The sequence below is a fragment of the Mirounga angustirostris genome, unplaced genomic scaffold, assembly GCF_029215605.1.
Source record: "Mirounga angustirostris isolate CCGP_5_RB_7025 unplaced genomic scaffold, mMirAng1.0.hap1 SCAF_2, whole genome shotgun sequence".
NCBI classification, from domain to species: domain Eukaryota; kingdom Metazoa; phylum Chordata; class Mammalia; order Carnivora; family Phocidae; genus Mirounga; species Mirounga angustirostris.
The window spans coordinates 55541082-55568876 of record NW_026991710.1 but is presented as its reverse complement, the minus strand read 5'-3'; the positions used below and the strand labels follow the sequence as shown (position 1 = coordinate 55568876).

Sequence of the window (27795 nt, the reverse complement as noted above, 5' to 3'; positions counted from 1 at the left end):
TGGATAGGTTTCTTACAGCTGATAAGGGGACATGATACACTCTGATAGGACAATGTATTCTAGTGGTTAATACAGTAGGATCTGGGAGCCAAAGAGCCTGAAGGCTACTCCCACCAGTTTTTTCTTATTCTACTATATGAACTTGGCAAATTACTAAACTTCTCTGTTCCTTCTCTGATGTGAGAATGTAAGATCTACTTCATTGAATCTTTTTCTAGTGAGAAATAAATGAGATTAACGTATGTAAAACACTTTGCACAGTGTCTGACACACAGCAAGTGCTTAATTAATACTAGCAATTATGAAAGGTTTGGTTTAAATGTATAGTAGTTATTCCTCACACAGACCAGCTAGCTTTTGAGCAGCACTTTCCACAGAAGCAAAGTTGAATTAGCAATTCTCTTCAAAGAACTCCTATTGACTAGTAACATTACCCATCATCTCTTGCATGTATACTTATACACAGTTTAGTCATTTACTTATAATTTTTTCTCGGTGATTACTAACACAAAACATTTTCCTAAACATGGGGCATCTGGGTGGCTCAGTAGGTTAAGCATCTGCCTTCTGCTCAGGTCATGATCTCGGGGTCCTGGGATGGAGCCTTAAGTAGGGTTCCCTGCTCAGCGGGGAGTCTGCTTCTCCCTCTCCTTCTACCCCTCCCCCATGCTTGTCCTCTTTCTCTCCCCACCACTCAAATAAATAAAATTTTAAAAAATTTAAAAAATATTTTTCTAAACATATTATTAAAGTAGTAATAAACACTACACTTACTCTATTTGCTTGTACATCACATTCTTGTAAGTATTCTCTTTGTAATAATCTTATCTATTAAGAACCAGTAACTAGGGGTGCTTGGGTGACTCAGTTCATTAAGCACCTGTCTTGGCTCAGGTCATGATCCCAGGGTCCTGGGATTGAGCCCTGTACTGGGGTCCCTGATCAGGGGGGAGCCTGCTTCTCCCTCTCCTCCCGGCTCCCTCTCCTCCCTGCACCTACTCTCTCTACCTCTGTCTCTATCTCTGTGTGTCTCTCTCTCAAATAAATAAATAAAATCTTTAAAAAAAAAGAACCAGTTACTACTATAATAATATTTAATTGTTGCTAATGATATTTTATTAAATTTATTAAATATTGGAAAATTTATAGCCTTGGCATGTCTACATTTCTGAGTAAGTTCTGACCCAATTTGATATTTCAGTACCCAGGCCTGAGTGTAGAGTTGAGATATATAGTGGCTTCATGGAATTTAATAGTAAGAATTTCACAATTATGAGATGTAATGAAAGGTTTGAAGGATCAAGTTTAAGAAAATGATCAGAGAGTAAGAATCATAACCCAGCTAAAGGAACAGGTTGAGAAGTAAGACACATGTTACCCCAAGCCTGTAATTATCATAAAATATTGTGCTACCATGAGTAGTATCATTTGGTCAAGGGAAGACTCTTAAGGGTATCAATTGTTTTGAATCAAAACTGAAAAATAATTTGCCTTTCCTTTTTGCTCAAAAAGCAGAGAAATTCATTTATGTCACATCTCATCAAGTCTTCTACATCAAGCTACATCATGTTAAACAAGAACATTCTGCTGTTATCTCTTACGATTAGTCTTTTAGGAATCACTCTTGGTGGGAATGTTCTGATTTGGCCAATGGAAGGGAGTCATTGGCTGAACATTAAGATACTTATAGATGAGTTGATTAAAAAGGAGCATAACGTGACTGTCTTAGTTGCCTCTGGTGCACTTTTCATCTCGCCGACCTCTAACCCATCTCTAATATTTGAAATATATAAGGTGCCCTTTGGCAAAGAAAGAATAGAAGGAGTCATCAAGGACTTTGTTTTGACATGGATGGAAAATAGGCCATCTCCTTCAACCATTTGGAGATTCTATCAGGAGATAGCCAGAGTCATCAAGAACTTTCACATACTGTCTAGAGAAATCTGTGATGGTGTTCTCAAAAACCAAAAGCTGATGGACAAGCTGAAGAAAAGCAAATTTGACATCCTGATATCAGATCCAGTATTTCCTTGTGGTGATATAGTAGCTTTAAAATTGGGAATTCCATTTATGTACTCCTTGAGGTTTTCTCCAGCTTCAACAGTGGAAAAGCATTGTGGGAAGGTACCATTCCCTCCTTCCTATGTTCCTGCTATATTATCAGAACTCACCGACCAGATGTCTTTCACTGACAGAGTAAGAAATTTCATCTCCTACCATCTGCAGGACTACATGTTTGACACTCTTTGGAAATCATGGGATTCCTACTATAGTGAAGCTTTGGGTATGTAATTTTTTTTTAATATCTGAATTTGAACAGAGTTTTGTATCACCTCTTTATTTCCCTGTAGCTGTTATTTTTCAATCCTACATATTGATAACTATCTATTAGTATCATTTGAGAGCAGGAAGGAAGATTAAAAAAATATGCTTTGTAACTATAGTGTGTTGTTTTCTAATTTTATGGACTCAAAGATACCAGCTAAGTTCTTTTATGGATAACATGTAGCAAGAGTTTAAAATCAGGACTGAATTCCCATTTAGATATTGCATTGACAATAGAAATTGCCTAGAAATTTCAGTGGTGGGCGCCTGGGTGGCTCAGTTGGTTAAGCGACTGCCTTCGGCTCAGGTCATGATCCTGGAGTCCCGGGATCGAGTCCCGCATCGGGCTCCCTGCTCGGCGGGGAGTCTGCTTCTCCCTCTGACCCTCCTCCCTCTCATGCTCTATGTATCTCATTCTCTCTGTCTCAAGTAAATAAATAAAAAATCTTTAAAAAAAAAAAAAAAGAAAGAAATTTCAGTGGTAAGTAGAGAAAACTGGAAGAGATTAAGTTTCCTATAAGTCCATTACTAATATAGGCATTTGTGTGTGTGTGTGTGTGTGTTTAAAAACATACATGCGTATGGACAATCTCTGATCATTGTTCATATATTTCCTACTGTTTACTAGCCACCCCCCCCTCCCCCCAGGTAGGGAGTTTACAACAAGGACTAAGATCAAGTTCCTGGCTTCAAGAATTTCAGTCAAGCAGAGAAGTCATACAAGAAAGTGAATACTTGCAGTATGAACAACGTGGGTAATGAAAATATGTATAAAGAACAAAGATAGTATAAAGGAGATGGGCAGTATGTAACAGGAGAGAGTGACATTCTGAGAAACTAGAGTTGAGGTGATACACAGAAAAAAATTTAAACAGTTAATATGAATTTTCCTGCAAAACAAGTGTGGGAAAAGAAACTATGTCCAATGTTATGAAATCTGAAAGTAGCATATGTGTGCTGGGTATTACTGATGATTATTTATGAAGGTCACAGGGTAAGGGGGGGAGGCGTGAGAAAGAAACATGGAGATGTCAGGATTGCAAAAATGAATTAATTTAAATAAATATTTTCAAAGTCTCTTGTATGTCATGCTAAGCATTTTGGGTTTTGTCTACTAAATAACTGAGAACAGTTTAAAGGGCTGTATTATGACTAGATTGCATCTTACATAAAATATCTGGACAGATGTGGACCTAGAGTGAAAAGATGTTAGACTATAAGCTTCTGCATAACTCCAGGAAAGATGTGGTAAGAGCATGTACTAGTGAAGTAGCTTATAAATGGAAAACAATAATGCAGATGAGACTACGTCGTAAGGCAATTAGGAGTGTAGGCTCTTGATAAACAATTTCCACTTACAAGTGTGTGACCATGGTGAAGTAATTAATTCTCTTTACACCTGCACTTATTCACACAATCTCTAACAGAGCTATTGTAAGGACTAAATTAATTAACATAGAAAAGGATTTTACAATAGTGTCTAGGAGCTAGAAACCATTCAATTTGTGTTAGCTGTTTATCATGTGAAACTAATAAAAGCTAATGGCTAATTGGTTAAGTCATGTTAAGAGGCATGAGGAAGAGATTAAGATGGTTTCTTTTTTGGGGGGTATAATTGATATATAACATATTAGCTTCAGGTGTAAAACATAATGATTCTATGTATGTATATATTCAAAAAATGATCACCACAGTGAGTCTAGTTAACACTTGTGACCATACATAGTTAAATTATGTTTTCTGTGGTGAGAATCTTTATGAGCTACCCTTTTAGCAACTTTCGAATATACAATACAGTATTAACTGTAGTCACCAAGCTATATATTATATCCCCAGTATTTATTTATTTTGTAACTGGAAGTTTGTGCCTTTGACCCTCTTCACCCATTTCCTCCATACCTATCCCCCACCTTTAGCAACCACCAATCTGTTCTCTGTATCTATGAGTTGGGGTGGGTTTTTTTTATATATATATATATCCCACATATAAATGAGATTATACAGTGTTTGTCTTTCTCTGACTATTTCCCTTAGCATAATGCCCTCAGGGTCCATCCACATTAGCAGAAATAGCAGGATTCTCTTTTTATGGCTAAATGATATTCCACTGTAGATATATATGCCAGAGCTTCTTTATTTATTCATCCACCAGTGGATACCTACATGGTTTCCATGCCTCGGCTATTGTAAATAATGCTGTAATGAACATGGGGATGTAGCTATCTCTTAGAAATAGTGATTTTGTTTCCTAGAAGTAGAATTACTGGATCATATGGTAGTTCTATTTTTAATTTTTTTAGGAATCTCTATACTGTTTTCCATAGTGACTGTACCGATTTATACTCCCATCAATAGTGCACCAGCGTTCCCTTTTTTCTACATCCTTGCCAACACTTGCTATACCTTGTCTTTTTGATAATAACCATTCTAATAGGTGTGAGGTGATTAACAACACAGGAAACAATAGATGTTGGCGAGGATGCAGAGAACGGGGAACTTTCTTACACTGTTGGTGGGAATGCAAACCTACAGCCACTCTGGAAAACAGTATGGATTTCCTCAAAATGTTAAAAATAGAATTACCCTATGACCCAGCAAATGCGCTACTAGGTATTTACCCAAAGGATTCAAAAATACTGATTCAAAGGGTCACATGTACTCTGATGTTTTTAGCAGCATTACCAACAATAGCTAAATTATGGAAAGAGCCCAAATGTCCACTGACACGATATATATATATATTACTCAGCCACCAAAAAGAATGGAATCTTGCCATTTGCAGCAACGTGGATGGAGCTGGAGTGTATTACGGTAAGCGAAATAAGTCAGTCAGAGAAAGACAAATACCATATGATTTCACTCATATGTGGAATTTAAGAAACAAAACAGATGAACATAGGCAAAGGGAAAAAAAGAGAAGGAAGCAACCCATAAGAGAATCTTAACTACAGAGTACAAACTAAGGGTTGTTGGAGAGGAGGCAGGGAAAGGATGGGCTAAATGGGTGATGGGTATTAAGGAGGGCACTTGTGATGAGCACTGTGTTATATGTAAGTGATGAATCACTAAACTCTACTCCTGAAACCAATATTACATTGTATGTTAACTAACTAGAATTTAAATAAAAACTTAAAAAATCAATCAATAAATAACAGGTATGAGATGATATCTCATTGTGGTTTTGATTTGCATTTCCCTGATGATGAGTGATGTTGAGCCCCTATTCATGTACCTGTTGGCCATTTGTATGTTTTCTTTGGAAAAATATCTATTCATGTCCTCTAGCCATTTTTTTTTTTTGCTATTGAGATATATGAGTTTTTATATATTTTGGATATTAATCTCTTATAAGATGTCTGGTTTGCAAATATTTTCTCGCATTAGGTAAGTTGTTTTTTCATTTGTTGATGGTTTCCTTTGCAGTGCAGAAGCTTTTTAGTTTCATGTAGTTGCACTTGTTTAATTTTCTTTTGTTACCTTTGGTGTCAAATCAAAAAAATCATGGCCAAGACTGATGTCAAGGAGCTGACCACCTATATTTTATTCTAGGAGTCTTATGGTTTCAGGTCTTATTGATCAAGTCTTTAAATCATTTTCAGTTAGTTTTTGTGTATGGTGTAAGAAAGTGATCCAGTTTCATTCTTCTGCATGTAGCTGCCCAGTTTTCCACTTATTAAAGAGGCTGTCCTTTCCCCATTGTGTGTTCTCAGCTTCTTCGTAATGAATTAATTGACCATATAAGTGTAGGTTCTTTGGCAAGGATTGTTAAGAGAAGCGTTAATTACAATTGGTTCATCATCTCCTCTGGGTATGCTAAATAGTTGTCCCCAAATTCAAAAATAGATGTTTGTCTCCTGGGATATAAATGAAAACTGAGCTATTCTGTTATTCAGAGAAAATAAGCATATCTACTATGTTGATTATAAACTACCCTATGAAGATAGAAGTGAATGGTCAATATTGTAGGGCTAAAACTGGATCTTTAAAAATGAAGAAAAAAGGGGGCACCTGGGTGGCTCAGTCGGTTAAGCAGCTGCCTTTGGCTCAGGTCATGATCCCAGAGTCCTGGGATCGAGCCCCATGTCGGGCTCCCTGCTCAGGGGAGAGCCTGCTTCTCCCTCTCCCTCTGCCTGCCTCTCTGCCTACTTGTGCTTTCTCTCTCTCTGTGTCAAATAAATAAATAAAATCTTAAAAAAAATGAAGAAAAAGGATGAAGAAATGGCAATTTTATGAGGCAACCAAGCTGTCAGGATCTGCAAAATCTCTTTAATCTGCTCATGCATGTAGTAAACAAACACATCTGAATATGTGCAGAATCTCAGTTAATGAAATAGAGGAGTGTGTACATAGTACCTTAGTCACGATATAGGTTTACGTTTTTATCTCATTACTTATGTTTTTATCAACGACTTGTTCTCAGTCTTGGAATAACAATTATGATCACAATGCTTCTTATTCATATTGGTGAGATTATTAGCCAGATAAACTTTCCTCATGCTGGCAGTCTCGGAATCACGTATTCCATTGTATTGTGCTTGTAAGTGAATACTGGTAATAAAACCACACAATTTTCCCAGTCATAAGGCGTGAAACTAATCTTTCTTAACAATTTGTTCGTGGGAATGTAATGAAGATTTATAAAAATGTTCTTATCCTCTGATTTTGATACTATCATGTTTCTAATCAAATTACACTCTTTTGACTTAAAATGACTATTTAAGTTTGTCTTTATGAACGATATTCTTATTGATGTCCAGGGACATGAACACTCATATTCAAAAGACCAGGTAAGAAATAAAAGTACTTAAATGACAGAGTAATTCATTTTTGTGCAAGCCTTTGTACATGTAGAATGACAAATGGGAATGATAAATGGAACTGACTTATAAAAATCACTTCTTTCCAATGTGTAATTTGATTTTTTTTTTTACTTTAATTTAAGTGCTCTAAACAAAGTCATTGCAATGAGCCCATATCCACAGGTCTCAAATTATCACACCTGAGTAAATAAATGGGACATCTTTCTGTAAGATTACTTTTCTGCTCTGCAGTGGAATGCAATAACCTCAGAGTGAGTCCTTAATCTCTGCTAATTGCTAGGTCAGATATTATAATGTTTAAATAACTTCTTTTATTTCAGCATATGGGTATTTGGTTCAAACTCATGGTTCAAAATCATGATAGCAATAATAGTTAATATTTGTTGATTTCTTCCTGTGTACTAGACACTATAATAAGTCTTTCACATGTTATATCTCTTAATCTTTGCAGTGTATTTGTGAAGAAAAAACTACTATCACAGATGAGATTATTGCGGCTGAGAAATATCAGTTGCTAAAAAAAATTATATAGTGACTAGTAGGAGAAAATAGTTTTCAAATGAAAGTCTGACACCAAAACTGCTAGAAAAAATTTCTCTGTTTTTAAAACTTCAGGTGCAAATCTATCAATTATTCAGAATATTTTAAGTTTAAACTTACTCCAGTACTTTTCCTCTTCCTTTCAGTGGATTTAGCTTATGAAGTCTGCTGTTCTATTTCTTATTTATATTAAGTTTGCTAACTGGAGTTTAATTGGCTTATGTTATCACTAGGTAACTTGCTGTTTCTTTAGGCAAAGGTTTCCATATGACTGTTGCCTGCGCAAGTTGCCTGAGGATAGGTATCTGGTCCTAAGAGAACTTAAAATGCCATGTTTAACTGAAAGAAAAGGCTTCTACAGATTTCAAATGTATTTATTTAAAGTTGAGCCAGGTAAATTTTGTTTTTATGTACGTATTAACAACAAAAAACCCCACCAAAATTGGGGGAATGTTTAAGAAAAAAATAATGTAGCATTTTAATGCCAGTAAAAATATTTATAATCCATAAACATTACCTATTGCTACCAACAGTTATACCTTTCGGCCTGTATAGAAACAAATAGCTTTTTTGTGTGAATAATCTTTATATGTTAGATTTATATGAATACATAATGTATTATTATACATGAATAATTAGGTGATTAATCTCTAAGAACTAATGCCATCTATAACAGCAGACTTTCCTGTAAGTATAATAGAAAAAACAACAGATCTTCAAAAAAAATTATGACTATAATATTCAGATCTTTACATGAACTAAACACCGAGCACAGGTAATTAATGTAAAATGAAGTGTTAGAAATGTAACAAATGTGAGCGTGTATATCTCCAAAGTGCTTGATTTCCAATAGTCATTTTAAAGGAGAGAAAAATGTATCAGGGTTCTTTCCCTGAAGAGTACTACATGTTGGTTTGGAACTTTTTTTTTTCCTCTCTTTCTTCCCAGTCTTTTTCTTGCTTCCCTCTATCCTTTCTTCCTCCTTTCTTCCTCTATTTTTTAATGTAAATTAATTTTGTTTGGTTAGAATCTTTCAAATGACTTCTATTAGCATCCCCTTTTTCATAATGACCCATGAATGGAATGACAGCCATAAGCAAGACATCCAAGATGGAATTTGCTATGGGACATGCACAATTTCAAGGGCACTGTCACTCTTTGCTCCCACTCAATGAAAGGGAATGGAGATGATCATTTTTATGGATATAATCTTGAGTTTTCTATGTGTGTACTCCTTAAAATAAGTCACTTGTGAACTCTGGTACTGAATATATTGTTAGTAACATATCATTCGTGATGTGCCTCAAGACTGAGCATGACTGACACCTGTAAAGGAACTTGTGGTGTTTGGGAAGACCTGCCCCAAAGCTCAGACACTCCAGAGGACCATTATCTGGGAAGTGGAAGACGTGGGTCTAGGTGATGAGATCTGGTTAAACTGGTAGTTTTTAAAGTAAGATTCTCTCCCTACGTTATCAAATATAGCTAACATTTATTGAGCGTGGATGCTGTTCCGAATAATGTGCACGCATTTTTTTCATTCAGTCCTCACAACTATAAGAAATAAGCACCAGGATTCTCCACCATTTTGTAATGAGGAGGGTGAGTAACTCACCTGAGGTTACAATGAAGAAAGTGGTGACGCATTTGATGCGAGACCCTGAGCTAAAAGAAAAGTTCTAGAAAGATACTCAGTTTATATACAATAAAACAAAGGGGAAGAAAAAGTACATCGAATTTTAAGCTTTCAAGAATGCATTAACTAAATGAATTCAAGGAACTAAAAAAAAAGTTGAAGCTCTAATGTGAAGTTAAAACTCTAAGGTTACTAAGGAGTTGATTACTCAGTTTTTAAAAATAGTATGAAAGATGGTTTCCAAGCCATCTTTGGGACATCTTTATGGCCTTTGGGACCACCTCCAATCCAAGAAACAATGAGAAATGGATTAGCACAATTAAATTCTAGCCATTCATTGAAATGCTCACAGGAAGGGAGACCTTTAATTCAGGGTATGTAGTTGGGGGAAAAATTGTAAGAAAGAACTTGCATACAAAAATATTGTTTCAAGGATTCTCAATTCAAACTAATAGCATTATGCATATTTTAAAGAACTTTAATCTTAATTTAATTTTATACAGATGAACTACACATTCTCAAGCAAGTGTTATATACACTGTTAAACAACACAAATTCAACTGAGTGAATTTGAATATCTAATTGGCTTTATTAAATGGTTCAGAGATAGGACACATCTCATCTAGCAAGTAGAGGGGAACTCTGTAGAGCTGTAGAAAAGAAAGGTTTAAACAGTGTGGATTGAAGGGAATTACTAGCAAAGAATGCAATGTTTTAGGCAAAGTTTCCTTCCTAAGGGGAAGAGAAAAGTCAGCAGATTACCTCCTAGTGTTTGACCAGGAAATTCCAGTTGGCAGGTTAAAGGTTACATGCCTGGGGGAGAGTGGGGTGCAGTTAGATTAAGTCTTGGTTTACTGACGTGGGGCATTAACAAGACTTCATTTGGGCCTGTGCCTCTCTTTTTAACAACACAAATCTTATTAAATATGATTCTGAGAACTTTATATCTATTTTATTACCATTTGGAGTACTTCCTTTCAAAGCAAGCAGAGTAAGAATGAGAACTTGATTCATAGTATAAGGACAATATTCTAATTGGTGCAAACTTTCTCTGGCTGACTTATTTTTCACCCATGCTACTCATATATTGATGTTTCATAGACATATTTAAAAATATTATTTTCTGGGCTCTTTAATTATGTTTGAGATGTCATATTATCAAATAGTCATAATTATAAAATGTAGTGGTTTTCTAATTTTTGCTGTTATAAACTGTATCTCACATTTTAAAAAATAGAAGAAAGAAGAAAGAACATTGGGCTGGGAACTGGAATACTTAGGCATTCATCTCATCTGCCACTTACTAGTAATACAACTTTGAGATTATTTAAAACTTTCTCGATCTGTGTTCTTACATATAAAATGATGGAGTTGGCCAAACTGAACTCATGCTTTCTCCAGAATGCCAACCCCACTATGCTCTTACTCACTTCTTATTCAGAAAAGCTATTAGTGAACTCATGAAGCAAGTAAACATGTGATCATTTTAAATCACTGAACTTCATTTTTGTCATTTGGAATATTTGTCAGGAGTTATTATTTTTTCCCATTGATGGAAATTTAAATCTATGATTATACCTACATATATATATCCCCAAACATAATTTATTTTTTATCTTCTTAAAATGTTTGAATTTGCAATGATATATTGCAGGCATACAGGGAACTGGGGAATAAATATAACAGACATCTACATTGACACTGGTGAAATTAAACAACACTGTAACATCGGAGTATACTTTGAAAACAAAAAACAGATATGTTAGTTATTAATAAATTCTATTATCTGCAATTGCTCTTCAGTAAATTAGATAATTATGTTACTGTCCTGAAAAGGCCACTTAACAGTGGCAAATGGACTCCTTGAACTCTTCTTTTTTCTTTTATTCAGGGTAAGTCGTGTATTTGATTTGGGGATATATTTTGATAAGTTTTAAGTGCTAATATAACTGTTGCTAATGAACGATCCCTAATTAATTATTATATTCTACTTACATGGACCTCAGTAACTGGACAAATCTAAGTATTTTATAGATAAGCTTTTGGTTATGCTTTATATGTTGTTGTGTTTTGTCCCCTCTGTATTGGAAGGTCATGACAGCAACAGAATTATGAAGATACATCACATTCTTTTCACTAGGCCTATTTTAGGGGTCATTGGGGTTACTGATACTCTTCTCTTGCTGTTGTGCTTCAAAATCTAATTAACTTTAAAAGTACAGACATTATATTCAAATTGAGGCTGACTCTTGAAAGGACACAAATACAGTAATTCTAAAAGCGTCGCTTCTCTCTCTCTTCTTCCCCTTTCTCTGTCTTTCTGGTCTTTTTGTTACTCCAAGTCCTGTAATTAGTCAGTTTAAAGGCAACAGAGCATGAAAAGAAAACAAGCCACTTAATTTCCATTCTCAATTCCTGGTTTCTATCCTTTTAATCACATTATTTGTTCTTATTTTCTCTTTTTAATGGCAACTTCTAATGATTTTAGCTTTTAAAATAGCATCAATATATGGTTACCCTTGTAGAGTTTGGCATTTACTGAGAATCTCAACGGACAGATGTCATTATATCTACGTCTAGCTGGTCATTCTGTAGCTAGCCCAGTGGTTTACCGATCAATCTTCAGGCAAATTTATTAACAAACATTTCCAAATTTTTGCTTTGAACCAAGCAGTTTACAAAGCAACTTTGCAGATATTATTGCTAATCCACAAAGTAATATAACAAATTAACATCACTATCTCTCATTTATGCATGAGAAAACCAAGGCTGAAAGGGTCTAGGTAGTTTTCCAGGGTCACAAAGCTTGTAAAAGAACAGTTTTTGAATCTGGGGCTATTGAACTCTAGTGTCCACCCAATTTAAGCTACTATACAATTCTGAGTGAAAAAGCGTGTGACTTATTGAGGTGCTAGGCCCTATCTTCTTGATTTGTATATGAAGATGTCATATGAAAGAAAGTGAAAAATTCTGTGCAACAAGGAGATGATTATCAGTATGCTTTATCAGAGAAGAAAACTCTCCTCTGACAAATGTGTAATAATTTACTCTATAACCCAATTAATCTAAAACATGTTGAAATCTTTGAGAAAACCTTTTCTAAGTGAAGGTTGTTTTTAGTTTTTCTTCCTAAATATGAGCCATAGGGAAGTAATAATAATGCTGGTCATTGTGCATTGCCAAAGTCTCTAAAACTTACAAAGATGAGGCATAATACCGTGGAAATCCAGCAATTTCTCAAATGATGTTATGATAATAGTCCCAGTTGCCCTACTTTGTCATATGTTTTTAGGTATGCAACTCAACAGTAATTTCATTATCTATGAAATGTAGCAAGTAATTTATGCCACACGACTCTGGAAGGGACTGAATTAGACAATGTATGTAAAAATGCCTCGTAATAGATATCTAACTTGAAGTTACTGTAAGTTTTGAGAAAGTGGCTTTAGCAGTAAGAATTATTATTTTTTGTTTAACCTAATTTTAGGAAAGATAAATTAAAGACACATTTTGTAATTATTATCACAGAGTACACAGACCCAAGGCTTATAATTTGACTTCTTCTTTTACTTTCAAATAGGACTTGATTTATTTCTGTTGCTAGAATAATAATATTATTACATATAATGGTTTGAATTATATCATTTTCCTTTTAATCTATAGATCAATTGACCTATGAATGAGTATGCCTATCACATTAAACATTATTTGAGAAAATAATCTACCTAAATATACTTTGAAAATTTCTTTTTATCTTAAAAGATCTACAGTAGGATGGTTTTCAGAATGGATATCACAATGCCCAAGAAGTTTGTCCAGCTGCTGGTTTTTAATTTGACTTTGACTGAAATTGTTCTAAGTGGAAATGTGCTCATTTGGCCAACGGACGGTAGCCATTGGTTAAATATTAAGATCATTCTAGAGGAGCTGATTCAAAGAAATCACAATGTGACTGTCCTGGCTTCATCAACAGCTCTATTCATCAACTCTAATCCTGATTCTTCCGTGAATTTTGAGGTGATACCTGTCTCCTATTTGAACAGCAATATAGAATCCTTAATTGAACACATGATAAAGGTGTGGCTAGACCACAGACCAACTCTTCTCACACTCTGGACTTTCTATAAAGAACTAGGAAAACTTCTAGATACTTTTTTTCGAATCAATATACAAATCTGTGATGGAGTATTAAACAACCCCAAGTTAATGGCAAGACTTCAGAAAGGTGGTTTTGATGTGTTAGTAGCAGACCCAGTAACTATCTGTGGGGACCTCGTTGCTCTGAAATTAGGAATTCCATTTGTGTACACATTGAGGTTCTCTCCAGCCTTCACAGTTGAGAGACACTGTGGGAAAATCCCAGCACCTGCCTCCTATGTACCTGCAGCTTTGTCAGAGCTCACTGACAAGATGACCTTTGGTGAGAGGGTTAAAAATACTATCTCTTATCCTCTGCAAGACTACATATTTCAGTCCTACTGGGGAGAATGGAATTCTTACTACAGCAAAGTTCTAGGTAAGTCTCTAAAATATTATCTTATTAATGTCTTCAGATATCCCATTTATTCTTGTTGGTAAAACAGCAAATGGTTTCTGTCCCACTGCACATGCCAGGCTGAAGTAAATATACTCATTATATATAATACCCTCATACAAGATCATTCTTTTTGGATAAAGTCCTTAAAAATGTAATGGTGGTATTATTATGCATGCTAGTGCTTCAGAGCAAATAATCTTGTGCCTATTTAGGCAATGGGTTTTCAATGAGTAAATCAACCTTCAAATATAAATGAAAGTGCCTTTACTAGGATGAATTGTGGCGCTGCCAAAAAATACCTGGCAAACATTTTGAAGTGATACATGATTTCCTTTCCCTCCTTCATTCCTCATTCTTTTCTTTGTCTGCAGAAAACTTTAAAAAGCCTAGGACTGGGCACTGGAAACCTGAGTTTACACCCTCCCCATCTCTATCTCTCCATCTTAGGCTCCTCTGGGTGCTTAGACTAGCACATCTCATCTCCAGCTTAATTTCTCTGTATCCTTCGGCAATCCTCAAGTTTCCTTGCCTCACATATTCCTACGAGGATCAAATAAAACAATACAAACAGCTCTGTATGGTTGTTTATCTTTATGATCCTCATGAACCTTCCTTCATTTTTCTATTTTCTTCTCTCCTGAAGGTTTTTTTTCCTCTAGATTTATCAGTAGTAAGTACCAGGGATATTAATTAACAGCAAAAATTAACCGTTGATATTACCAGTGATACTTTCTCACAAAGATAATATGCAAAATATTGTCCTTTTACATACCTTTCAGCCTTCCTCCCTCCCACTCTTTATTTTCCTTTCTTTCTCCTTCCCCTCTTCTCTCCCTCCCTCCCTTCCTCTCTCCCCTCCTTCCTTTCTTCTACTATGCTTTCTTTGTGTAAAAAAAAAAAAGTATTTATTGAACACCAACCCGGTACCTGCCACTTTTCTAGGTACATTTTGCAAAATGGATCAAAATCTCTACTCCTCTTGGAGCTTACATTTTAGTAAGAGGATACAGACAGTAAATAAATAAAATATAAGATGTTAAACTGTGATATACGCTATGTAGTAAAATAAGAATAGGTAGTTTTGGGAGGAGGGTTATACTTTTAACTCCAGTGGTCAGGGAAGGTCTCAAAGGGTGACATTCAAATGAAGACTTGAGGGCAGTGAGTGTGAGAGCCATTGGGATCTCTGGGGGAAAAACAGTTTAGACATCCATAAGAACAAGTAGAAAGATCTGTGGCAAGCCATAGAAGCAGGAATATCCTCACTGTAATGTGACCTTAATCTTCCCTTTCACAAGCAGAATTTCTATACATTTTTTTCTTTTCTGGTTTTTGGAATATTCTTCATCCAGTTTTTCATCACTTAAACTTTTAAATTTCTTCATAGAGTTGTCTAGAGGGAAGATATTGAACTTACGATGCATATGTAAATAAAAGATATGCAAGATAATTCAAATTTGTATATGCCTTTAAAAATACAGTAATTAGAATTTTTAAAGTAAAATGTTTTGTTTTTATATTCACTATAATGTCACTTAACTATATTTTCTTTTTCCCTGGGTTCCAAATTTCATATGCTTCAATGACATATTTTTATTTTATTTTTATTTTTTTTAAAGATTTTATTTATTTATTTGACAGAGAGAGACACAGCGAGAGAGGGAACACAAGCAGGGGGAATGGGAGAGGGAGAAGGAGGCCTCCCTCCAAGCAGGGAGCCCAATGTGGGGCTCGATCCCAGGACCCTGGCTGGGATCATGACCCGAGCCGAAGGCAGCCGCTTAACGACTGAGCCACCCAGGTGCCCCAATGACATATTTTGATTTAAATTTAGATGTTATTTTACAAGACATTTGCAATGTGTCCTTTAATAATTACTTTTGCCCATAGATGCATCACATACCAACTATTGCAGGTATTGAGTGAGATAACAGTCTCTGTTCCTTAAATAAGGGGATACAAAAAGTAAGATGGTGAAGGTTCTTGGAAAGCACATGAGGTTCTGGGTTCAAGTTCCATTTGCTGTGTAATTTCAGGCAAGTGATTTAAACTCTGAGTCACAACATTTCTACCTTTTTAAAAGGGGGTAATTATTTTACTGTACTCTTTAGGATGATCATATGATATATGGATATGCTATGTCAATTATAAGGAATTGTACTTATGTTAGATGTTGTTTACAGCAAACTATGTAAGAACTCCGCAATGACAAAAGCCCGGGGTTCTGTGCTTACTAAGTAGTCAATATAGATAAGCAAAGAATAAATGCCCTCTGGGGTAAACTAACTCTTCCTTCTCAGAGGGAATCATGACAGATTATATAATGTATGCAAAAGCCTTTGTAAAACAGAATGTTCTTGTCTTCTCATTTTCACAGGATCATAATCTAGTTTCAGAAATCCTACATCCTGAGAAATCAGATATCATATTTACTTTAATCCTTTATATTCCTCATGTTACTAATCATACTTGAACAACAAATAATTGCCTTGGATATTTTATTTCAAATTGAAGTACTGGGAGTAGTATAATCTAATTTGTCTTTTGACTGAAATTACATTCTTAAAGTATTAGGGACACCTGGTAGCTATAAACTGATAGTGAAGTAGATCAGGTACCTTACATTTGATATTATTATCAAACATAGGAGAACACAGGGTATTTAATAACATCAAATTGCAGGAGAGTTTCCATCTCCATGTTTAATCTTTTGTTTTCTGGGAAAAATCAACTAGAAAAATAGCATGTTTAAGTGTGATAACAAAAAATCCAGATTTCTATATTGAAGGAAACAAGTTAGAAGGAAATATCTCACTGTACTGGTTAAAAATCCTGTTTTATTTATCAGTGAGATCTTAAATTTTATGGATGAAGCAAATAAAATTCATCAATTCAATTTTAAATATGCTTTTAACACCTAATGGAACAGGCCTATCTGGAAATATGACAATCATTGCTATTCATATACAGGAGTGAATCTCTAATTAATCTTGCTCAAGCCCAGTGTTCCGCAGGGCACCTTCAAATTGCACTGAGCTTGATCTCTCCCCAGCTTCCGAGAGATCTGCTGACTGGCAATAGCTCTAATGTGGACAGAATTTGGGACTTGCTTTTGCTACAGCTATAGGAAGGATGAGGGCCTGAATGCTGTAGTAGAACTAAACAGGTATAGCAACGGCATGTCCCCATTTGTCTGTGTCTTTTTATTTTACCAGTCTTTTTCCATCTTTCCAAGCACACTGCAGATCAAGAGAGCAGAAAGCCCAGTACTAATCTAGGCACCATTTGGCCAGTGGAGCCCACTTTTACACATCAGCACCACACTGGTTCCATGTTGGTCCCTTTCTCTCCCTATTGCAAAATTTTAAATGGATTCCCTAGAATAGTGCTACCTTTCCCAGCCCATGAAGAAACAAAACGAAACAAAATGAAACAAAACAAAACAAAACAAAACAACAAAAAGTTTCTTAAAGCTTCTTAACATTTCTTCTCTACCTTACTTGCCTGGAACGGGGCTAGATTAATCACATTTTTTTAAATATATATTTGATTTCTGGTTCCCGTTCTGGACCCAGTGTTTTATTTGTTATACATTCTAATCCCCATTGTCAACCTCCCATCCTTTTTCTGGAAAACTTGGATCTATCTCTCTGTTAATCTTCCCTCACATAAGGCTTCTAATTCCTTCTCACACGCAATTTCCCTAGGGTCAGTGCTGTAAGGTTTTTAAAATTCTGTGTAACCTATCTTTTGAAGTAATACACAAATCCTAATTTTACAGTTTACTGAAGTTTCACAGTATGAACTTACCCATGCAACCAGCACCCAAATCAAGAAACAAAACATACCCATAGCTCCTCTTTCTCCTCATACCAGTCTCTACAACTCCTAAGGGTAACCACTTGACTTCTAACACTACGGATTAACTTTGCCTGATTTTAAACTTTGTATAAATGAACCACACATTGTGTACTCTTTTGTATTTTGGTTCTTTTACTAATGTTTTTTATATTCACCCAAGTTTTTGCATAGAGGTATAATTTGTTCATTTTCAGAGTTATGTAGATTCTATTGAATTAACATACCACATTTTATTTATCCATTTTGCTGTTGATAAACATGTAGACTATCCTGGTTTTGGCTATTTATGATAAACACTGCCATGAACATTCTTTTACATGTCTTTTGGTAAATATGCGTGTGTCATACCTGAGTGGAAATGCTAGGTCATAGGATATGCATTGTTTAGCTTTAGTACATACCACTAAAATCTAGTTTCTCAAGTGCTTGTGCCAATCAATAATCCCATCAGCCATTTACTAAGATTCCAATTGTTCTTCATTCTTACTAACAATTAGTATTTTCTTTTTGCCTTTTGAAAAAATTATAACCATGCTGTTGATGTATAGGGTTATCTCATTTTTAAAAAAGATTAGAAACTAATTTATACATGGTAAAAGGAAGTGCATAAAGTATACAGTGTGATTTGTTTTGTCAAATGTATATATCTCTGTAACCAGCATATCAATCAATTTCTGGGATTCCTTTTCTAAAAATGCTGTTCTCCACACCCTTTCAGAGAGAGTAACTCTTACCACTTAGTTTTTATTCTTCATTCTGATTTCCATTTTCCTTTTGTGGGCTTTTAAAATGCATTATCTAATAATTTTAACTCTTCCATTTTTCCTTTTGTGGGCTTTTAAAATGCATTATCTAATAATTTTAACTCTAAAAGTAACATGATTACATTGTCACTCATATTCAGTTTGTGCTCCATCAAGCAGCTCTGGTCTAGCTCTACTCAGTGATTCTGCAGCTAACACCCTTGCTAATTGTACCATCTTTGCTATTAACTTATTAAATAGCTACTCTTACTAAACAACTACCAAGAGCTTTGGTAGGTACAATGCAGACATTATTAGTAATCCAATACACAAGCCAAGAATGATCATTATCTTTTACATTGGAGCCCTCAAAATTCAGAAAGATTAAGGATTTTGCTGAAATCACCAAATATGTAACCGAACCAGAGAAGACCTTATGTATATTAAATCCACTACATAAAGAAATTCACGTTCCTAGGAATAATGACCACCCCATAATTTCCAGGATTTTAATATGAAAAGTCCTAGGTAGGGAAAAGAAAGAAACAAGTCTGCCCAACTCCCACTGTTTGCTTGGTGATCTGGTGTTTCCTGTGAGCATTCTTTCACCCAACTTTCTTGAGGGCACTGCTGTGACATTATTTCAACTTGATAGATTTTGTTTGTTTTGCAAGTTAAAAATCTTTGACTATTTTGGTGCAAACTGTCTCTGTTGTCACAGAGAAGTATGTGGTCCTGAGTTTGCTAAACTTTGCTTTGTCTTCAGGGAATGGCATGCAAGTCCTGGGTACCTTTGGCCTCTCCTGCTTGCTTATGGTGTTATAGGAATTTTGAAATAATCTTAACTAGCTTTTGAGAAGGAAAAGAACTAGTGTTATTTGCATTGGCATACAGTTAAGTGCAAATGTTTGGTTTAAACTCTCATTTTAACTGTCACCATTCCAAGAATATATTATTATTTTACTTTTAAAAATCATCTATGTGGGGGCGTCTGGGTGGCTCAGTTGGTTAAGCGACTGCCTTCGGCTCAGGTCATGATCCTGGAGTCCCTGGATCGAGTCCCGCATCGGGCTCCCTGCTCGGTGGGGAGTCTGCTTCTCCCTCTGACCCTCCCCCCTCTCATGTTCTCTCTGTCTCATTCTCTCTCTCAAATAAATAAATAAAATCTTTGAAGAAAAAAAAAATCATCTATGTGTCTTTTGGAATGCTTACCAATGTTTCTTATATGGGTTTTACATATTTGTTGTTAAATTTCAGCCAACTGATTTGCTTTTTTGTTGGCCTTATAAATGGGTTCCCTCTTCCTTTTCTCTTCTATTGGTCATTGTTTGTATACATAAAACCTAATTATCATTCAATTTCAATTTCATATCCTGATATTTGTCCATATTATCCTATGCTTTACAGTAGTCATCCAAACATGTGTTCATTAAACTGATACTAGAAATAAATTACATCTCTCTTTCTAATTCTTATGTCACTGGTCACCTTCTCTTGTCTAATTTTACTTCTGATAAATTCAGACTTATTTAATAATAGTGAAGATAGTTGTCTTCATCTTTTATTTTTAAATTTAGTTGAAATAACTAAATTTATTCATTAATTAACTTGCTTGTTTATGAGCCATGTGAAGAAAATATCAATTACTTAATTACTATTACACTTAGTATTTTCTTTTGTACATCAGAACTGTGTCAAGTTTTGTCAACTTTTTTTTCCACCTATGGCAAGAATTATTTGATTTTCTAGGCAAGTTAATAGATGAATTATATGACTAGATTTCCTATTATTGAATTATTTCTGGAATGATTTTAAATCATTTTTGTAAAATATCATTAATATTTTGCTGGATATATTCTTATTGATAAATGAAGGGCTGGATAGAAATAGAATAAAAAATATTCCACTTTTGTGCAATCTCTTTAAGATTTTGGAACCATATCACAGACATTTCATGAAAATAACCTTTGTTTTCCTTCTTTTTCTATGCTTGTCACACTTCAAAAGTTTTTTTATTTTTGATATTTTAAGGTTTAGTATTTTCTATTCTTTTTCCTCCAGATTTATTGAGATATAATTGACATATAATATTGTGCAAATTTAAAGTGTACAAAGTAATGATTTGATAGATGCATATATTGTAAAATGACTACAACAATAACGTTAGTTAACACTTCTATCACCTCATATAGTTACAGCTGTGTGTGTGTGTGTGTGTGTGTGTGGTAGAACTTACTCTTTTAGCAACTTTCAAATATATTATAGAGTATTGTTAACTATAGTCACCATGTTGTACATTATATCTCCGGAACTTACTTATCTTGTAACTGGAAGTTTGTACCCTTTGATCACCTTCACCCATTTCCTCCACCTCTCAACTTCTAACCCTGGAAACCACCATTCTACTCTCTGATGAGTTTGGCTTTTTTTAGTTTCCATATACAGGTGAGATCAGACAGAATTTGTCTTTCTCTGCTTGACTTGCTTCACTTAGCATAACACTCTCAAGGTTCATCCATATTGTTGAAAATGGCAGGTTTCCCTTATTTCTCATGGTTAATTTCTATCCCATTGTGTGATGTATACATCACAACTTCTTCATTCATCTGTCAACGGACACTTCGGTTGTTTCTATATTTTGTCTGTTGTGAGAATGCTGAAATAAACATGGGAGTGCAAATATCTTTCCAAGACAGTAATTTCATTACCTTTGGATATATACCCAGAAGTGAAATTGCGGGATCATATGTACCTCTACGTTTAATTTTATGAGGAACCTCCATACTGTTTTCCACAGTGGCTGCACCAGTTTACATTCCCACCAGCAGTGCACAAGGGTTCCTTTCCTCCACAGTTTTGCCAACACTTATCACTTGTCTTTTTGATAATAACCATTTTAACAAGTGTGAGATGATAACTCATTGTGATTTTGATTTGCATTTCCTGGTGATTATTGATGTTGAGCTCCTTTTCATGTACCTGATGGCCATTTTTATGTTTTCTTTGGAAAAATATCTCTTTGGATCCTCTTCCCATTTTTAATTGGATTATTTGAGGTCTTCTGCTGTGAGTCCCTTACATATTTTGAATATTAACCTTTTATCAGATATGTGCCTTGCAAATATTTTCTCCCATTCTGTAGGTTAACTTTTCACTTTGTTTCTTTTGCTCTGCAGAAGCTTTTGAGTTTGATGTGGTACCACTTGTTTATTTTTGCCCTTATGTTTTGTGGTTGAGGTGTCACATCCATAAAATCATTGCCAAGACCAGTATCAAGCTGCTTTGATTCTATGTTTTCTTCTAGGAGTTCTATGGTTTCAGGTCTTATATTTGTCTTTACCATTTTGAGTTCATTTTTGTGAGTGGTGTAAGATAGGGATCCAATTTCATTCTTTGGCGTAAGAATATCCAGTTTTCCTAGCTTCATTTATTGAAGAGACTATCTTTTCTTTTTTGAGTATTCTTGGGTTACTTGCCAAATATTAGTTAACCATATATGCATGGGTTTATTTCTGAATTCCCAATTCTGATCTGTTGATCTATGTGTCTGTTTTTATGTCAGTATCATATTATTTTAATTACTGTACCTTATAAATGTAGTTTAAAATCAGGAAGTGTGAGGCCTCCAGCTTTGATCTTTTTTCTTGGGATTATTTTGGCTATTCAGGATCTTCTGCGGTTCCATACAAATTTTAGGGTCATTTTTCTATTTCTGTAAAAAATGCCATTGGAATCTTAATAGGGATTACACTGAAGCTATAGATTGCTTTGGGTAGTACAGACATTTTAAGAATATTAATTTGTATGATCCTGAACACAAGATGTCTTTCCCTTTATTTGTGTCTACTTCGATTTCTTTCATCAGTTAAAGTTTTCCATGTACAATTACAGGTCCAAATGTGAGACCTGAAACCATAAAAATCCTAGAAGAGAGCACAGGTAGTAATTTCTCTGACATTGGTCATAGAAACATTTTTCTAGATATGTCTCCTAAGGCAAGGGACACAAAAGCAAAAGTAAACTATTGGGACTACATCACAGTGCACAGTGAAGGAAGCAATCAACGAAACTAAGAGACAATCTACTGAATGGGAGAAGGTATTTGTAAATGATATATCCAAAGGGTTAGTATCCCAAATATAGGAAGAACTTACACAACTCAACACCCCAAAAACAAATAATCCAATTCAAAAATGGGCAGAAGACATTAATAGACATTTCTCCAAAGAAGACATACAGATGGTCAACTGACATATGAAAAGATGCTCAACATTATTCATCATCAAAGAAATACAAATCAAAAGCAGGTGAGGTTAGGTATCATTTCACACCTGTCAGAATGGCTAAAATCAAAACTACAAGAAAAGAGTGTTGACAAGGATGTGGACAAAAAGGAACACTCATGCACTGTTAATGAGAATGCAAACTGGCATAACCACTGTGGAAAACAGTATGGAAGTCTCTCAAAAAATTAAAAGTAGGGGGCGCCTGGGTGGCTCAGTTGTTAAGCATCTGCCTTCGGCTCAGGTCATGATCTCAGCGTCCTGGGATCGAGCCCCACATCGGGCTCCCTGCTCGGCGGGAAGCCTGCTTCTCCCTCTCCCACTCCCCCTGCTTGTGTTCCCTCTCTCGCTGTGCCTCTCTGTCAAATAAATAAAATCTTTAAAAAAAAAAAATTAAAAGTAGAATTACCATATGATCCAGTAATTCCACTACTGGGTATTTACTCAAAGACTATGAAAACACTAATTCAAAAAATATATATGCACACCTCTGTTTATTAAAGCATTATTTACAACAGCAAATTATGGAAGCAACCCAAGTGTCCATTAATAAATGAATAGATACACACACAATGGAATGCTGTACAGCCATGAAAAAGAATGAAATCTTGCCATTTGCAACAATCTGGATGGATCTAGAAGGTATAATGCTAAGTGAAATGATTTAGTCAGAGGACAAATACCATATGATTTCATTTACATGTAGAATTTAAAAAACAAAACAGGGGCGCCTGGGTGGCTCAGTCGTTAAGTGTCTGCCTTAGGCTCAGGTCATGATCCTAGGGTCCTGGGATCGAGCCCTGCATTGGGCTCCCCGCTCAGCGGGAGGCCTGCTTCTCCCTCTCCCACTCCCCCTGCTTGTGTTCCCTCTCTTGCTGTCTCTCTCTCTATCAAATAAATAAAAAAAAAAGATTAAAAAACAAAACAAAGAAGGAAAGAAAAAAGAGACACTTTTAACTATAGAGAACAAACTGATGGTTGCCAGAGGGGAGTTGATGGGAGGGGATGGATGTAATAGTTGAAGGGAATTAAAAGTACATTTATCGTGATGAGCACTGAGTAATGTATAGAATTGTTCAAACACTATATTGCACACCAGAAACTAATATAACACTGTATGTTAACTATACTGGAATTAAAAGTAAAAAATAATAAAGTTTTCCATGTACAGATCTTTCACTTTATTGGTTAAATTTATTCCTAAGTATTTTATTATTTTTGGTACTGTTTTGTAAATAGGATAAAAATAATTTTTAAAAATTAATTTTACTGCTATTTTGTTGTTAGTGTATAAAAACAACTTATTTTTGTATGTTGATTTTGTATCCTGCATTTTTACTAAATTCATTTATTAGTTCTAACAGATTTTTGGTGGAGTCTTTAAAATTTTCTATATATAAAATGATGTCATCTTCAAGCAGAGAAAATTTTACTACTCTTTTCTGATTCAGATGTCTTTTATTTCTTTTTCTTGTCTGACTGCTTTTACTAGGACTTCCAGTGCTATGTTGAATAGGAATGCTGAGTTGGCATCCGCGTGGTTTCCAATCTTAGAGGAAAACCTTTCAATCTTTCACCATTGTGGATGATGTTAGCTATGGGCTTGTTATAATTTTCTGTAAAATATCTTGGGCTGGGGAATTTATTGCAGGAGAGTGTTTGGCAATATATATACTTCTTAAAATTTAGAAGCTTTCTTTTTTGACTTCTGTCAATTTTGGTTAATGTTACATAGATGATAGATGATAGATAGATAGATAGATAGATGATAGAGAGATAATATAATTTATCCATCCTTAAGTCATCAAATGTATTTTCTTAGAGTCCTGGTAACTGGCTTTTTAAGTGTCTTTTTTTTTTTTTTTAGATTTATTTATTTATTTGAGAGAGAGAGAGACCACACATGAGCCAGGGGAGGGGTAGAGGGAGAAATGGTGGGAGAGGGAAAGAATCTCAAGCAGACTCCCTTCAGAGACTTATATGGGGCTCCATCTCATGACCCTGAGACCATGTCCTGAACTGAAATCAAGAGTCAGTTGCTCGACTGGCTGAGGCACCCAGCTGCCCCTTAAAGTGTCTTCTTTATATCTACTCTCTTTACATTTTTAGAGTTCCTTTTTATTATGATTTTTCTGCTTTCCCTGTACTGCATTCCCATATGTAGTCATCTTCCATGCTGACTCTGGTCTTGGCTATTTATCTTGCTTTGGCCAATGTGACTTTAGTGAATGTAATACAAGTGGCCTCTTGCAAGCAGCTTACTCTCCCTGCTCTGTAATATTTAAATATATATATATTAATGGAAATATTTATTTAGAATAAGAAACCTTTACAAAATATTGATTTTGTAAAAACTGACAAATACCATAAGCAACACAAAATCCAGAAAAAATCACATTTTTAAATTTACTTCCTGGCATTTCTTTATAACCTTTTTTTGTAATTTCTTTGGCTGAATATTCTTTAATTGTCTTATTCACATGACATTTTATAATTCTATTTTCTATAGAAAATAAGGATAATTCAACCTGCTCTCTAGCATGGTGGATCAAAATTTATTTTTTACTATTGATAATTAAAGAAAAAATTTTTTCTGCTTCACAACTTGCTTTTGGGTCATATCAGATAAACTTTCAGAATTATTGCCAAATTTGAGAAAACCTTTGTCAAGTTTCCTTTAAAATAGTTGTAAGTTTTGGGGCGCCTGGGTGGCTCAGTCGTTAAGCATCTGCCTTCGGCTCAGGTCATGATCCCAGCGTCCTGGGATCGAGCCCCACGTCGGGCTCCCTGCTCTGCGGGAAGCCTGCTTCTCCCTCGCCCACTCCCCCTGCTTGTGTTCCTGCTCTCACTATGTCTCTCTCTGTCAAATAAATAAATAAAATCTTAAAAAAAAAAAAAGTTTTAAAATAGTTGTAAGTTTTGAAAGAACATTCCATAGACCAAATTCTGGCTCCATAATTTTTAAATTTTTAAAAATTTTTATTTTTATTTATTTAATTGAGGTATAATTACATACAACATTATGTTAGTTTCAGGTGTACAATATAATGATCTAATATTTGTATATATTGCAAAATGATCACCACAGTAAGTCTAGTTAACATCTATCACTATACATAGTTACAGAATTTTTTTGAGTGATGAAAACTTTTAAGATTTACTTTCTTAGCAAGTTTCGAGTATGCAATACAATATTATTAACTATAGTCACTGTGCTGTACATTACAGCATGCATGGGGCATACAGCCCCATGAGTATTTATTTTATAACTGGAAGTTTGGAGCTTTTGACTCCCTTTACCCATTTCACTCACCCCATGCCTCCAGCAACCAGCAATTGTTCTCTGTATCCATAAGCTTGTTCTTTTCTTTGTTGTTGTTGTTAGATTCTACATATAAGTGAGATCATACAGTATTTTTCCTTCTCTAACCTGTTTCACTTAGCATGATGTCCTCAAGGTCCAAGAATGTTGCTGTGAACTTTTCGTTTTGTGATTTAACCTCCTAGCTTGCTGAATGACGAGGGACACACAGCTCAGGGTATTTACCCACAAAGATATGAGCCAAACAACTGCAAAACATGCGTGTGATGACCTCTAGTATCAGCTAGCCTTTTGATGACTTAGATTCATGTGATCATAAAAAAGGTCAGCACAGAATAGCTCTGCTTAGACTAGATCAGAATTGTGCGCAAAGTCAGAGGTAAATAGAAAGTTGTTGTTTTAAGACTTATAAGGCTTTGGATAGTTTGTCCTTTAATAATAGAAAATGAATAAAAAGGCTTCTAGGTTTGAGGTACTCCATTTGTTAAATCCTGGACCTTTATTTTGCTTCTACCTCTACATATGCACTCCCTTTTTTGCACTTTGGTATCCAGTGATGTGCTATAAATGTTTAACAATTGGCTTTCTGTGGTGTAAAAAGAAAAAAAAAAACACATTTGTATAACATTTATTAATATCTGTAGTGTAACTCCTCCCACCTTGACTAATTTCAAGCTAGTGGTGATGTAACAACCAGCTTGGAAAAACACGTAGAAATTAACAATTAACTTTCATGAGCCTGTGATAGTCAGATAACCTCTAGCAGATCCCTTTATGACACTAGCTTTGATTCATTAATATGAATTTATATTAATATAAAGTTCATGCGGGCGCCTGGGTGGCTCAGTTGGTTAAGCGACTGCCTTCGGCTCAGGTCATGATCCTGGAGTCCCTGGATCGAGTCCCGCATCGGGCTCCCTGCTCGGCAGGGAGTCTGCTTCTCCCTCTGACCCTCCCCCCTCTCATGTGCTCTCTGTCTCTCTCATTCTCTCTGTCTCAGATAAATAAATAAAATCTTTAAAAAAAAAAAAAAAAAAAAAAATATAAAGTTCATGGAAACAAGTTTTGTTATGCTGAAAAATGTTGTACTCTCCAACACATGCTGCAGACCTAGTATCTGGGCCTATAAATATTATACCCAGATACAAATGCAAGCATATACAAATTCTTTTCTTAGTAAAGCAGAAGCTTCTCTCTCTTGGAGAAATCTATTCCCCAAGAGAAATCTTGGGCAATAAATAAATGCCCTCCTCTGTAGTTCATTTTTATAGCTACAACACTCCCATCTCCACTTATGTATATTATCAATATATGCATTTCCAACATACATCATTTTTTACTCTTCAGGAAAATTGTTACTTTTTAAATACTTCTGAAAAGTCAAATGGATAGAATGGCTCTCCTTTCCCAACATCTTCCAAGATACTATGATAAAGTTTACCTTCTAGGAAAGATCATTTTCTAGGAAATACTATGCCATCTAATAATCTTAAACACTGCAACAGGATGCTTGAAATTTCAATAAAATGTCTCTTATGCACTGGATACCTATATAAAAGAGAAGGAAAAAGAAAAGAAAATGAAAAGTAACAATTGAGTATCTCATATAGTATTCATAAATTTCTTTTATTAAAAATTAGTAATTGCTTTTAGAATTTAGTATTTTTAGATCAGGCCAACTGTTCTGTATGTCTCATGACTTTTACTGCTTATATATTTCACAGATAA

The 27795-nt window shown here is 35.0% G+C and overlaps 1 protein-coding gene across 4 annotated transcripts in view; it reads left to right on the top strand.

Annotated features, from left to right (window-relative positions):
- The first annotated feature begins 1566 nt into the window (after positions 1 to 1566).
- The window catches only part of LOC123847624 (UDP-glucuronosyltransferase 2A1), a 58025-nt gene continuing 31796 nt past the window's right edge, over positions 1567 to 27795 (top strand). For 2 of the 4 annotated variants that reach the window (XM_045879443.2, XM_045879442.2), the window contains exons 1-2: positions 1567 to 2286; positions 13210 to 13837. In XM_045879443.2, the coding sequence (XP_045735399.1) occupies positions 1567 to 2286; positions 13210 to 13837 (1348 nt within the window). The remainder of the gene's footprint in view (positions 2287 to 13209; positions 13838 to 27795) is intronic. The other 2 variants (XM_045879447.2, XM_045879446.2) reach the window with 1 other exon arrangement.